The 15,471-nt window shown below is 37.0% G+C and overlaps 1 protein-coding gene across 7 annotated transcripts in view; it reads left to right on the forward strand.

The window, feature by feature from the left end:
* VCAM1 (vascular cell adhesion molecule 1) overlaps positions 1-15,220 on the forward strand; it is a 41,282-nt gene extending 26,062 nt beyond the window's left edge. For 5 of the 7 annotated variants that reach the window (XM_039378334.1, XM_027740801.2, XM_039378337.1 and 2 more), the window contains 8 exons: positions 70-122; positions 1,738-1,828; positions 8,675-8,953; positions 9,553-9,870; positions 10,264-10,536; positions 11,140-11,406; positions 11,842-12,108; positions 14,550-15,220. In XM_039378334.1, coding sequence (XP_039234268.1) covers positions 1,777-1,828; positions 8,675-8,953; positions 9,553-9,870; positions 10,264-10,536; positions 11,140-11,406; positions 11,842-12,108; positions 14,550-14,710 — 1,617 coding nt within the window. In that variant the 5' untranslated portion in view covers positions 70-122; positions 1,738-1,776 and the 3' untranslated portion in view covers positions 14,711-15,220. Of the gene's footprint in view, positions 1-69; positions 123-161; positions 423-1,737; positions 1,829-7,802; positions 7,962-8,674; positions 8,954-9,552; positions 9,871-10,263; positions 10,537-11,139; positions 11,407-11,841; positions 12,109-14,549 lie in introns of those variants that run through there. The other 2 variants (XM_027740804.2, XM_027740800.2) reach the window with 2 other exon arrangements.
* Positions 15,221-15,471: the final 251 nt, after the last annotated feature.

The raw sequence follows: 15,471 nt of genomic DNA on the forward strand, positions 1-15,471 counted from the left end.
AAAATCTTAATGAATTCACCCTCACATGTCTCTGGAAATTCCTATTCCTTCGTCCTGTTGGTTTTGCAGGTACCAAGTCACCGTGCTACTTGATATTCTGCATAGAGAAAGATGTTACAGAGGTAAGACTAATCTCAAGCTCATGAACCTACCAGAACTTAACTGGGTTTGATCCTTCATCCGCAAAAGGATTCAACACTGCATATACAACATTTACATCTTCCTTATCTTTTAGAAACTGCCCAGTGCACGGAATTGTTTTCTTTCCCGTTAGGATGTGCCAGCTTCCAAGTGAACTCCCTCTCAGTAGCTGCATGATCATCTGACTTAGTCAATAGTGATTTCATTCAGCAGAGAGAGAACCTCAGCCAGAACACTGAATAGACAGAGCATTTGTCTGGAGCTGAGCTTTTGAAAGAGAGGTACCAACATCTGTTCCTCATGGTGTGGAGCTTACTATAGTCAGAAATTCAGTCAAAGCAAAGCAAAACTTATCCAACCAAAAGGGTCATTAAACCATCTGTTACTTATGATTTGGTATTCAGATACAATTCTTGGAAAATTTCAGGAGGGATTCTTGGCTAAGAAGCATTGGAATGTTGGCAGTCAAATATTTCTCATACTAATTCAGCACAGACCTTTGTCCTGCCTGTCGGCAATTTCAAATGTGTCACATTTCTCAAGTTGCCTCTCTTATCACTAGAGAGTAACATGGTCTGTGATTGAGGGTGACACAACTATGAAAGTCATTCTTGCTCCATTGTCTATATCAGACTACAAGGACTGGGGCTTTGATGCCTAGCCAAGTAATTGTCGGGGAAGGGGGAATAAATTCCAGTAGCTTGCGTCTTTTTTACCCTTGCCTATCTAGAAAAATTCAGCTGCTCATGGTTTTTGTCACCTAGCCACTCCTACTTCGGCATATTCCTTCCATGAAAGTGTCAACAAATGGAGCAGTTAAGATGATACTTAACTGTGTGGGGAAAAAAAGTAAAGAGTGAAACAGTCTAAGTAAAGAAACAACATGTTTTTGATTTAAGGTAGAGCACATTTAAGAGATAAAGGAAAGGTGCCAGATCCCTAATAGATTTGCAGCTGGTTTCAAGTGTCACTTCGTTTATCAGTATGTGTACAAACACACAATCATACACAGATACTGCAAAATGCTTTCTCTTGGATACTTGTCATTTTGGCTTGATGGAAGTAAAAATCGGTTCATTCCCTTTTGTTTCTATTTGGAGGGTCATTTTCTTTAGAACTTTCAGTCCACTTCCAGAGAGAGAAAAATTACAATATCTAGATAAAAGAAAGATTTCTTTATGTGTCTTTAAAAAAAGTGAACAAAATAATGAGACTGTGCAATCCCTGTAATTCATACCGATATGGAAGATTTAAAAATTATGAATCTTGAATCATGCAGTGTTAAGTAATTTAATTTCTTTCTGATATCTGTGTAATATTTCTACCTGTTAGTGAGCCAATCCACCTTAGGAGTACAACGATAACATTTCTATAATACAAGGCAGCAAAAATAATATCTATAGAGCTGAACGTGGTTCTTCAGAATATGAACAAGTGTAAGAGAAAAAAGAATGTATTCTCATAGACAAGTTGAAGGATAATCAATTAGTAGCAGTGCAGTTATCAGTAGGATTCTCCTGCCTAGGAGAATCCAAGTTCTGCATTCTTCCAGGTGAAATTGTCTGTTACAGACCTTGCTCTCATCTTGGTCCATAGGGACATACATGTACCTCATGACTGAAGAACAGGAAGGAGATGGGAAATAGGGACGTGACTGATCCACAGGTGCATTGGAGAGTGACTGCTGGTAAGTAATAACAAAGCTCGTTCAAATAGTTCTCCACCCCTGTCTTGATAAACTTATTTTGATCCTGTGAAATACTTGCCTTAATGAGGTACACAACAATATTTAGTGGTATTGGAATTTCATGTAGAATGTTGAGGGAATTTATTAACTTGGTCATATTCCTTCTTAAATGTTTTCCTCTGACTTTATCTTGCCATATCCTAGGTTCTAGCCAGCATCTGCACTTTGACCCATCTACACTTTGTCCCACTCTTTTACTCTGACCATTTTGAATTAGTTTTGTCTGAAAAAGGTATAGCTCCAGTGAGAACAAATGATTTTGATACGTATTTGTGTATTTGGATGAAAATAAAAGCAGATCTGAACTCTTACTTCAAAATTCCCAAAGAAATTTTGAGTGCTCCAAGGCTTGTATTTGATAATGGATAATATTTCAAGCAGGAAACTTTTTTTTTACCTATGTCACTATGAAGACAATAGGAGCTCAGCTATCGAAAATAATGAAGTTTGACGTGCAGTACAGTACTTGGCACTTTAAGTATGTGGATTTAAAGGCTATTCAACAGTTTCATTTTTAGATTCAGCATCACTAAAATCATACTTTCTTTTTTTTAGAAATAGAATTTGGAATTTCCACAGCTTGTTTTTTGCCAGCAACAATAGACTATAAAAAATAGGGACTTTTTTCTCTGGTGGCTTCTATTTATTAGTAGATGAACTTTTGGTTCTTTCTGTAAAGTGAAATGGACAATGCGTCTGAATAGAAGAAAATAAGAAATTAGCTGTTTTGTAGTCTATGCAAGTTATCATACTTCTGTATTATTTTATCTGGCACCTTTGTGGATTCTGGATGCCTTCAGACTCACCAAACAGGAAGTGTCATAGCTGGGAAGCTGGTGCCTGAGAAAGATAAAGAGGAAGTAGATGCATTTATTTTTATATACAGTATTTAAGAAATTCCAGAAAAGGGAAAGAAGCAGATGATAAAACTTTCTTAAGATGTTTCTTTTTTTTTTTTTTCCTTCTTGCAATAGATGACAAGTTAGATGTGGAGTACAATTGTAAGGTGTGATGTGGGTTACAGGGTAATGCGTTGGTGTTCTTTTTGTAGTTAGGTACAAAGTTACAATTCCTGAAACAGACACAACCCTTTAAATAGATCTGCATGTAGATCTCATCCTTCCCAGCCGGAGATGGAAATTATAGGGAGTCAGTGATGCTTTCCTCCCCCTCTTGGGGCTATACTGAGGTTGTATTATTGTCAGGTGATGAGAAAGCAGGTGGAGGGAATCAGGAGAAGTAAAGGGTCAAGAAGTTCTGGGAAACAAAAAGCCAGTAGGCACTGAGGAAGGAGACAGTGTATAACCCAAATAGCAGGCTATTGAGGTTGCTGAGAACTGAAAATTTAGACTGGCAGATCATTACCTGCTGTATTAGCCATATAGTCAGCAGTATTCATATATGTCCTCCAGGTTCGTGTTTTTTCTATTACTTCATCAAGATTTGACCATATTAAAGGTATTTCCTTGGATGTGGTGCCTGAAGAGCATTCCTTCTTTGCTGATGCATGTCTGTTTTCCCTCTGAGAATAGTTCTCATTTGAGTTACAGCACATTGCTCTGGCTCTTGTCCTTTAGGCATGATCATACTGTAGACACTCTGAGTGGGGTGGAAACTCTTCATTCCAACTGCTTCCATAAAGCATCAGAAACTCTGGAAGAGGCTTGCTTTACTAAGGCACCCAGTGTGCATCCCAAGGATATCTTTCCTGAGATGTGTGAGGGACCTAAGTATAAACTTGCTGTAATACCTCTGTGATACGAGGCTGAAGAACTGTTAAGTCAGACTTTGCTGCATCCTCTCACCTGAGTGTCAAGCCTTCCACAGAAGAATTCTGTCCTCTCAATCTGATGGGACACAGAGATCTTAAATAATAAATATATTGGATATGTTTCTGTGTTGGGATCCTGTACAAAGGCTGTAATTCCAGTACTGAGTATTTTTAGGAGAAATCCCAAATGGTAGCTCTAGATGCAGATACAGGAGTGAAATGCCATGAAGCATTTTGTTGCTGATGCAGGAAACAGAATGTCAAATTAGATGAATCTCCTTCTACCTTCTTTTTTTTAAATTTCCTCTGCCAAAAGGATTAGCCCTCCTCACTGTAGGTCCTTGGCCATAAATCACAAAACCAGTGGTGAAGGTTTTAAGACCTCAAATTCTGCAAGAGGTTTTGCCTTTCAGCTTTCCCCTGATAGCCTCCTGGAGACAGGGCAGTACATTAAAAATGCAAGAAGAGGATTATAAATGTTGGATAAGTAACACATTGGATAATGTGCATTTTGTTCAAATAATTCATTAAGGCATCAAGAACTTCCTATCTCTTTTGTCAAGAGGAAACTAGTAAGTACATCATATAGGTATTTAACAGGATTGTAGAAGTGTGAGTTAAAGCAAATACTTAGCACAGTTCTGAAACAGTTTCTTTTCTTACATTCTGGAAAAGTCTGATGTAAGTTTGTTTCCCGAAGGACATTTGTGTATTCTGATGCCAGGCCAAAAATGATGTGTTCGGTATTTCCAGACTCCCTTCTGAGACACACAATTGTTTTGTCTTTGTCCATCAAAGCCTGAGAAAAGTCTCTTTTGATTAACGGGTGTATTGGAAAACATATATTTATGTCCCAGTGCGTAATTCTTTTAATCTTTTTTGCCTTTAGTGATATTCTTGTAATACTTGTTTCATTCCAGACTTCATTACGCTCTGCATGTGTCAAGATTTTTTCCAGTTGATCCTATAATACTTATCTCACTGTGGATGTAGATGCATCCTCTGTTTTTATCCCCAGCATCCTCCTCTGTGCTGTTTGAATAAAAACCTAGATTATTTGAACTCTTGAGGTAAACTGCTAAAACTTGTCAGCTGATCTCTGTTTGTTTTCAGATAGTACAGACGGTTCTAAAAACAAGCAAACTTGGTACCCATTTCCCTATTTAGAGGCTGATGCTGAGACTAGTAGGAGTAACAGTAAAGTACATATTCTTTTTAAAATATATAGGAAGCTCACATTTGAAGTTGGGTAAAGAGCAAATTTTAAGAATTTTTTTAATTTTGTGGCAGATCTGTACTTTCTTTAATAATATTTGTTGGCTAACTCTGCTCTTACCTATACTGTCTGAGTTAAATTTGTCTGATCACCCGGTATAGTAGTCCCTCTGGTAAGGATCCAACTGCACTAAAGTTAATGGCAGCTGTCCAGTTTAATCTGCTGAGAGCTGAATCAGAGTTATTTCCTATTTCATGTTATCTGATGAAGGACTTAATTAAAATTTTTCCAGCATGCGGATATGGCCTCCTATGTTCATATCTTTGTTTAGAAACTGATTTCCCAGAAACAAGGAAATTTTGCCCTTTCTTCTTCAGCTTAGCTTATGACTATTTAAGCAGTCCAAGCAGAAGAGTTTCATTTCTTGCTTCTCTCTGCCTGTGATTTTAAAGTATTTATTTGCAACTTAACTGAGAGAGTGCTTTTCTTCAACAAAACCATTTTCTGTGAAATCAAATAAAATTCTGTAAATGTATTGTTATCTATTCTGGATAGATTTTGGATTTTTGTATTTGATAGCATTACTTTCAGAACAGTATTCTGCTTTCATTTCCTGAGACTTCTGAGATTTTTTTTATTCTTCCTCCTTCTCTAACAAAGAAAAAGTTATGATGGTGATAATAAAAATAAAATATTATGGTAGAAGCTACTGTGACATTTTCATTGAATTTGGTTAGGCATTGCTAGATGCTTCAGATTTCCTTGTCTTATTGTCTACTGGGTAATTGGGTTTTCTTGGGGTGTTTTGTTCATTTATTATTAATTACTATTATTTTGAAGACATCCTTTCTGGCTGAGATCACAATTTTATCTTTCCACTATCATGAATTCCCTTTCATATTTATGAGTTTATGATAAGCGAGGAAAAAAGTGGTTGATGCTTCCTATTTTACCCAGTGCAGCTTGTGCTGTCCAGCTGTCCTTTGATGAGGATGCAAAGGTATGGCTGGCTGCAGTTAGGTGAAAAACAACAAAAAATAGTGCCTGAAGAAGTCGTGGTGACTGTAGGCCAGAAGGACCATTACATCCTGTGGTACAACTCTCACCTGAACAGGGTATTTTAGAACTAGCATTAGGTTATTAACCATATAAAATCTGCTTCACTTAAAACATATATTGATGTAGTGCCAACTTTTCAGCAGATAGATTTCTTTAACATTTACAATGTTGTCACTTCAGCCCTTATTTTTCCAAGTTATCACTCACTTACTAGATATTTGAATCTGTGCTGTTTATAAAATGTGCTATGTGATTACAGTATTTCACAGACATCAAATGTCCAAACTGTTACATACCAAAAGATTTACCAGAGACGTTTTGAAAACACATGTTTTGTTCTGAATTTCTTGCTTCTTTTGCTCAGTGATTTGTAACTGACCAGTATAGAATCATAGAATCCTTTATGTTGGAAAAGACCTCTTTTAACTCTGCACTGCCATGTTTACCGCTAAACCATATTGCCGGGTGCCACATCCAGACATTTCTGAACACTTCCAGGGATGATCATTGCACCACTTTCCTAGGCAGTCTATTCCAATGCCTAACCACCCTTCAGTGAAGAATTTTTTCCTAATATATAATCTAAACCTTGCCTGGTGCAATTTGAGGCCCTTTCCTCTCGTCATTCCAGCGTCTCAATGTCTTTCTTGAAGTGAGAGGCCCAAAACTGGTGTGGCCTCCCCAGTGCCAAGCAGAGGGGGATGGGCACTGCCCTGGTCCTGCTGGCCACACTATTTCTGATCCAGGCCAGGATGCCATTGGCTGTTTTGGCCACCTGGGCACACTGCCGACTCATGTTCAGCCACTGTCAACCAGCACCCCCCAGGTCTTTTTCCCCAGAGCTGCTTCCCAGCCACCCTTTCCCCAGCCTGTAGTGTAGCCTGGGGTTGTAGTGACCCAAGTGCAGGACCCAACACTTGCCTTGTTGAACCTCATACAATTGGCCTCATCCCGCTGATCCAGCCTGTCCGGATCGCTCTGCAGTGCCTGAATTACGCAAGTAGTCGAATACGTAAACAACTGAGATGTAGAAACCTTTGCATTGGTAGCATTTTCCAGCTGAAAATTAAACACTGAAAATGTTAGTTTACTTTTTTCATAACATTGTTGCTATATTAGGCAGTAATAGTTGTCCTCAGAAATATTCCAGACTGGCTTTGAATACCCATTGGAAAACAAATACTGAAAATAATCCCCAAGCTCTTCTATAACTGCTATACTTCACTTATATATAAACAGGACATAAGAGATCTGAGAGGCATATCACTAATGGACATTTTTAAATGGAGTTGGGATTATTAGTTCATTTTGAATAGTATGAGCCTGTTTCAGGCTGATTAAGTCAGATCTCCGGACTTCTGTTATCTGACTTATTTCTTCATGTTTAGGGATCAAAATTATTTCGGAACGAGTAACATCACCTCAACTGGTAGCACAGTTTTCAAAGGGAATACTTTGAAATGCTATTTACAGCACAATGCTCTTTACAGAGCTGAGCATTGTTAAAAGTGTTCTCAAGATTCAGACCTACACAAATATTTTCACTGAAAACAAAATTGAATAACTTTTACATCTGAGATAAAGTGCCATTCAATTACTTGGAATCACCCACATACTTCCATTTTATCAGTTGTTTGCAGGATCAGATCTTGACTTGATCTTTCAAAGTGTAGTATGCACTATATTTACAAATGTTAATGTTTATTATTTTCCTGGCCTTTCACAAAGCAGCAGAGGGCGCTGAGCCAACCGGCACAGCCCGATATGGGTCTTTTCCTCCCTGCTCTGGATTTCCCTGTCCGGGGATTTCCCACTCCAGCTGGAGGAGAGCCTTTATAAAGAGCACGCTAGAGCTCTTCTAATAAACTGTTGCAGAGCAGCAAGATCTCACTGTGCTTCTTCACAGAAAATAGAAAGCAAAAGTTTTGAATTTACTTTCTTTACCTGGTAACAGCAATTACAAATGTTGAAACAAATGGGAAGAGCAAGCCAGGCTGTGCTAGTAATTTTGTATGTGCTAAGGACTGGTAAGTTGGGGAGAGGGGTTGCTTGTTTTATTTGGTTTTGTTTTTTTTAAGCATAAACTGACCTAAAATTTACTGTTTGATCTTTATTTCTCTTTGTTCCAGTTACTTTTTCATTTCAGTGAATACAACTGTCAATTAAGTAGTTCTGTCAAAATGTCAGGAACCTTTTTTTGACACTTATTTTGAGCTTTTCTGTGCTCTGCAAAGACACAATCATTTTCTTACTGAGTTTGCTAAAAGACAGTCTAGGAGACAACTGCAGTGTGTCACTGAATGTTTGATTTTTACTGTTGTTCCTGACAGTATTGGTGACTTTTGGTACTAAATGTCCTGTTGAAAGTGTTTCTAAAGTTGTCCTTGCTATCTTACTGTCTCCCCTCAAATGTTGCAATGTTTTAGAACCAGATTCACCTGACAAAAAAAATGTTATACTGTGCCAATGCATTTCTTTTCACTGACAGCATTGGGTTTATCCCATTTTATACATGAGAACTGTTTGTTAGTCATCTGAGTCTGTATTACCTTAGACAAAATAACAATGCCTATGGTTATTGGAGATGTAAACCACTGTACGAGTTTTTTTAGTTTAACTTCCATGTATCTATAAAGTAAATTTGAAACATAAAGACCTTATATCACAGTAGAACATGAGAAGAAATAGAAAATAAATGTTGAGAAAGCTGCTGAATTTGTGTATTTTCTCCCTATTATAGTTAAAGCTTTTGAAATGGAGATTATACCTGCTAATAAAATTGTTGCCCAGATTGGAGAAACACTCGTACTCACATGCAATACTACTGGCTGTGCATCACCAAGTTTTTCCTGGAGAACACAAATGGACAACCCCCTTGGAGGAACAGTGAACAACCATGGGACATACTCTACCTTGACTATGAATCCAGTTAGTGTTGTGAATTCTCATGATTATCTGTGTACTGTCTTCTGTGATAAGAAAGGGAAAAAAGAGAAGAGTGTCAAAGTTGAACTTTACTGTAAGTAAAAGTAAAATTCTCTGTAAGTAGTGCATGATTTTTATGATAAAAAATCCATAATTGTGGTTGGTAGTTAACTTGTAATTTAGGATAATGAGTTTGCTATAGCTCAACGTGTATTTCCTTGTAAGATTCCTTTATCTGTCTGTGAAGGACACTTTCTTAGCCTTTTTCTGCTTAGCTTTCTGGACTGAGCTTAGTAGGTACTAATCTTAGTTATTCTTATTCTTGGCTCCCTGAATACAGTCACAGAGCTGGGGGAAAAAATCAAAGCCTTTGTAGTTCTCAGGGGAATGATTCAGATGTCTAAACCCACCAGGAGAGAAAACAGGATACCACCAGTGCATGAATTGCTCTGAGTACCTGTGTTTAGGCAGCTGTACCACTGCCAAGGTGCCTTGCTGGATCTTACTCGATTTTTTGCGATCATATTTCAGAAATTGTACAAATAAAAGACCTGTAGGTCTTGTAATAAAGTTGATATAATGTCATGTTCTGAACACCTCTAAATTCAAGATGTTTGCTATCTGGATCTTGCTCTCATCTTGACTCTACTTTTCATCTCTGCTGGTCTAAAGAAACTGATTTTATTCTTTTAGCTTTCCCCAGTGATCCTGTCATTGAGATCAGCCCATCCTCAGTTGCTGGAGGAACAGTCACTGTCATCTGTAAAATTCCTGATGTGTATCCTTCTGAGCACCTGGAGCTAATCCTAAAGAAAGAGGAACATGTTCTTCACGAAAAACATTTTTATGGAGATGACAGCACAAATACAGAGACCAAAACCGTGACATATTCATTTATTCCCATGGCTGAAGATATTGGGAAAGAGATTATCTGTGTGGCCAAGTTACCAGTTCCTTATATGGACTTTAAACCCAAAGAAAGAGTATCTTCTCAGAAACTGAATGCAAATTGTAAGTATTTTTGTACTAGGACTTTCACACAAAGGCACTGGTACTCGGTCAGAAAGTAAAGATCAGAAGAAAAATGGCATCATGCAAATAAAAAAATGTTTTTAAAATTGGAATTGTATGCCTAGGAATTCCAAGTTTATAGTTATAAACAATAAGGAGATTGAAAAAAAAAGTAAAAAAAATTGTATACATTTTGTCTAGCTTAGCTTTCAAAGCTGCAAGCAAAATGTCTTATCAAGTCTGGAAAAATTGTTCCACTGTGTTACTGGGATACACATTAATAATTTTTTCTTGGTATTCTGTGAAATGTAGTTCTAGAGAAACTAGTCTTAAAGATGTGCTCGTCATTCTTCATTTACTTACTGATCTTGTCTTTCTTTTGTTCTCTCACAGTTGGTCCACAAAATACTATCATTACTGCATCTCCAGGCAACTCACCAATGGAAGGAGACTCTCTAAAACTCACTTGTGTGACTGAGAGCAACCCACCACCACAAATAGTCTGGAGAAAACATTTGGCTGACGAAAGCATTCAGCATCTGATAAAAAACAATGTCCTTTCTATTCCCCATGCCCGTTTCAGTGATTCAGGACTGTACATCTGTGAAGTAATTAATCTGGTAACTAATAGAACAGAGACTGCAACTGTGGACATTGTTATACAAGGTACAAGTCTGCTTGAATTTAACTTGTATTAACTCATACTTAACTGGCAGCTGCTTGTTAGGTTGAAGGATGCTGAAACACTAAAAATTAGGAAATTATGGAGTGCTCCTTGTTATATATTCAGGATTTAGCTTCAATTTATGACTGTTCTTTTTGGGCTGTACTTTATCTTTCTATGCTTAATTTTCAGTAGCTAATTCTGTCTTTACTGTTGTATATGCATACCTCTGTACATTTCCCACAATGCAACATTCAAAGTCATAAAAGAATCTAAGAAAGTGGTGAGGGGACACACACTGTTATTTCCTTGAAATATAATGTACATAGTGATTTCACAGGAACATCACATTCTCCTTCTTTTAACTAGTTTTAGTCATTAGTAATGAATTTAGTAGTAATTTAATGGTAGAACTATTTTGTTTTTATTATTATTTTTATTTTTATTGATTGCCGCTGTTTCAACAGAGCCAAAAGTCTCAGATAGAGTCTGGGATCAAAACCAAAACGAATAGATCCTTGGGCAAGCAATTCCTACTGTCTTAAAACCTTCTGCATCTTAAATACTTTTACATTAGTATAACATCCTTTTATTTTGTCATGCAGGTGCTCCGGTCATTACAGAGCTCTCCATTGCGCCTTCTACAACAGTTCAAGAAGGAGAAAATGTTTCCATACAATGTTCTGCTGAGAGTAACCCTCCTCCCAAGATTATTTTAAGGAGAAAATCTGACAGTGCAGACATGGAGCCTTTCAGTGCAGGGAGCATTCTCCTTCTTCCATCTGTGATGTTCCTAAATGGAGGAGGCTATGAATGTGTAGCAGAAAATAAGTTTGGGAACAGTAAAAGTGAAATAACACTTAATGTGGAATGTAAGTATATGTAAAGCTTTCCCAGTCATTTAAAAATAATTAATTGAATCTTCTGTGATAAATATAACTATCAAATTAAACAAAACCCTGTGAGTACAAAAAAATCAGTATGGTCCATTGCTCTTCCCAAAGAAAGGAGCAGTGCTGATGAACAAAACTAAGTCATGAAATCTTTAATGTAATGACAGTCTTAAGTCAGAATCTGAATGAGTGAGAAATTGGTCTGCCTTCTTAACAGTCTTGGTTAGAGTACTTGGTTAGTATGTTTAGGCTATGGAGGGTTTGTATGGAAACTCTGATACTGTCTGCTTTACTTTTTCTGAGAATGAAAAAGAAATTAACTTTGGGAGGCTGACAATCTACCGTCCAGTAGGACATGTTGGATCCTTCTCTGAAAAATCCAATCATGATTAACTATAGGACTCTTCATTTCAGATGGACCAAAGAATACAATGATCTCTGTTACCCCTGCTACTGCTGTTAAAGAAGGAGAAACTGTGGTGATGAAATGTACTAGTTCTGGCAATCCATCTCCTGTGATCTCTTGGAAGAAAAAGAAAGCCACTGGGGAGTTTGAGAAAATTTTTAGAAATGCAACTTTAACTATACAGAACTTAAAAAGTCAAGATCTGGGGCTTTACGAATGTGAAGCTTATAACCAACTTGGCAAGGAGGAAAAAGCTGTGAAATTATTTGTTCAAGGTTTGTAGAACAAGATGGAAAACAAATTTTTTATTTTACGTATATTAGGTCCAGATCTCCTTCTATGAAGAATGGGGTGGTTCTGTCTTTGATGTCAATGGAGTTAAAATGTGTCCTTAATGTCATTAAGTCATTTAGGCAGCTTTAAACAAAAGTCATTTAGGCAGCTTTAAACAGTGAAGTGTGAAATCTGCCTTAGTACAGATAGCTTATGAAAGGTTCTTATGTCAGTTGAGCTTTCACCACTCCTTCCAATTGCCAAATGTATGCATCAGGTAAAGAAGGTGTGTAGTGCCTGTATTTTCTTCCAAATAGGTCTCAGGGTATATCTGCATACAAAAGATTCAAAGAGAAAATACATGCTGAAACTTAACTGTGGAAGCACTGTATTACAGCTCCCTGGCTCTCCTCTGAGTTCAGCTCTGTATCCTGTTCTTTCAGGCTGCCTTTAAGCCGTAACAAATGCTGATTCCTCAACTGACCTGCAATGGTAGCTAAGTTCCATTTTCAGTAGTCAGCAGGCTTCTCTGCTTTAGCCCTGCCACTTTTGTCTATTGCATAGCAACAGTGTATTGCTTAGGGATCACTTCTGCCGCTAATCCAGCTCTCTCCCCTATTCTTTACTATTTTTGTAGCTGCACCAAAAAATACACTTTTGATTTCCACTTCAAGTGCAGTGATACAAGAGGAAAGTGTTACCATTCCTTGCATATTTTTGGATGTTACATCTGTTCAGGGTACTCTGTAAAAGAAAAATAGATGATTGGTTCAAAACCTTGAAACAGTAGATGGCAAATATACCACAGACAGGGCTCAGCTAAAGGGTGCAGGAAAATACACATGCATACCATTAATGAGCTGGGAGAGCAATCTCAACACTGCCAAAGGTTACTTAAAATAACTGCTATACTGAGTTAATATTAGGATTTGTTTTAGACAGACAGATTGACATCTTCAGTTTCATTAAGAATGAATTGTCTTTAAACAGAGATGAGTTGCACAGGTTCTTGTTTTAAGTGCTAGGGTTTTGGTGCTAATGAAAACTTCTGTCCAAAATGGCAGATGAACAAAATAATTGCTGCTTCAAAATTTTTCATAGTTCCACTTCCACCTTTGAAAACAGGATGCAAAATTGCAGAACCTAGTGGAAAAAAATACAGTTCTAGGATCTTTCCTTTGCCTTTTCTGTTTCTCTTATGTTGAAAGAGGACATCGACTTCTCTGTCCTTTCATGAACTCAAATAAACAGTGAATTTAAAATAAGAAAAGAAGAAAAGGCTCCATATAATGTAAAAGATATCTATCACTTGATAAAATGTTCTTTCTGTTGGCTTCAGTGTGTGAAGGATAGCTAGTGGCAGAGTAGTGTCTAAAGCTACGTGCTCAACTATTATAGTGGGTCCATTAACTGGATTAGTACTTCGTGTGTAAAAGCTGCTGATACCTCAGGAGTTTTCACTTCTGTTTGTTGCTAAATCCTACCTTGCATTTCTTTTCAGTTCCTCCCCAAAATATTACTGTGTTAGTATATCCATCAGAAAATGTTAAAGAAGGGGAAAATATCACTATTACGTGTAGCACATACAGTAACACACCATCAGAGATGGTCCTGAAAAAAGTCCATCAGGAGAAATTATTCTACCATCAGTGAATGGAGCCTTTTTACTCTACAATGTCAACAAAAATTATATAGGCATATATTTGCTTCATGTTTTCAGTACGGTTGAAAACATCACAGTGATTGAGGTAGCTGTTGTAGGTAGATAGATCTATTGTCTTAAACATATTTTGTTTGTACTTTCTAGTAAATTTTGTGTCAAGGTGAGCACAACTAGTTCATAGCTGATCCTTGCACAACAGTACTGCAGTTAACCTAAAAAAAAAAAACACCCCAAATCAACCCAAACAATAGAACACCTAGTGAGAATAAGCTGTATTTAACCTCCGTTCCGTGTGGATGTTACTTTCTCTCTAACCTGAATAGGTGCAGTAGCTTTAAGGGTAGGGCCAGAAAAAGGTGAATCCTGGCTGTACTTCTGTCCACATGCATGAACAATGAGACTAATCCAGACAAAGTTCAGTTACAAAAATATCTAAAGAGTGGGCTTTTTAAACATGGTCTTCCCCTTGAAGCATTGATTCCAGGAGGTTGAAACATACCAAAATGTTTCCTGGGTAAAATATGTGGTATTCCTCTGGTATTCTTCATTAATTTTATGGTATTCTTCATTGTAGATGGTATCAGGTGGGTTTGAGTGGCTAGGAATTAAAGTGTGTAATATGAAGTTAAAAAAAAAAAAAAACACGTAAGGAAAATGTTTTGAAATGTGCTTTGTGCATGAAAACAGAAATAGTGTTCCAAACCCTGCCTGTACAGTGATTTACACATATCTGTTTCAGTCAGTTTTTACACTTTTTTCTCCTTTTGTTTCCATTTTCAGCAAGATTGGAAAACCCAGATCAGATGTTACCACTGATTATTGCATTCTCCTCTGTAGCAGCGGTAGCAGTACCTGTAGTTGCAATTTTGATCTACGTGTCAAGAAAAGCGAAGATAAATGGATCCTACAGTCTTGTAAAAGCACTCAGGTTGAAAGTGTGATCACATGAATATAAGTCTTTAGTTGATATTAAGCAAATTTATTTATTGTTGTGGCTGGTTCTACTCTTCTGGTAACAAACAAGTGACTTAAGAACAGCGCCATTAAAAAGCCATTAAAAAAATGGCTTTTTTTCATGTTTTGATAAGTGTTTTGGTATTCAAATTAAAGGAAAAGCTAGCATCCTCTCCTAGAAATTGGTAAATCACTTCTGTGTTGAAGCATGCTGGACAAAGAGTTCTGTGGAGAACCAAGTTTGTACATAGTGTATAATTTATGTTATAAATATGTTCAACTAAATATCAGTTTGTAAAATTGCAGTCTTATGTACAGAGAAATTTTGTTAATTCAAAGATATAAATCGTCATTGCTTGAGCTCATCAGGTGATATTTTATTTTGTATTACTCTGCAGCATGAATGTTTTTAATATTATTTGTCTGCTTGTGTTTGGAAAATGTTCTGGTTTCACTGATATTACCATAAATCCTATACCTTCAATGAAGTTACACAATCACTGGGCTATGCATTTCTAATTTATTTAAATTAATTTAAGATCTTGAGACTCATTTTTGAAACATTTTATTTTAAATATTAGTCAAAAAGTATCTGGGATTATAGTCTAGTTAGTTCTAGGACAGGTGAGATGTTTTTGTAGGCTTTAATCATTCTCAAATCAATGTCAGGGCTCTGTTATTTCGTGACAAGCCAAATCAGACCTTTCATGTAAAATATAAGCTGACGATAAATATGCTTTACAGATTT

This window comes from Pipra filicauda, unplaced genomic scaffold (genome assembly GCF_003945595.2).
Source record: "Pipra filicauda isolate LSUMZ 115617 unplaced genomic scaffold, ASM394559v2 scaffold135_size2527700_pilon, whole genome shotgun sequence".
Classification (NCBI taxonomy): domain Eukaryota; kingdom Metazoa; phylum Chordata; class Aves; order Passeriformes; family Pipridae; genus Pipra; species Pipra filicauda.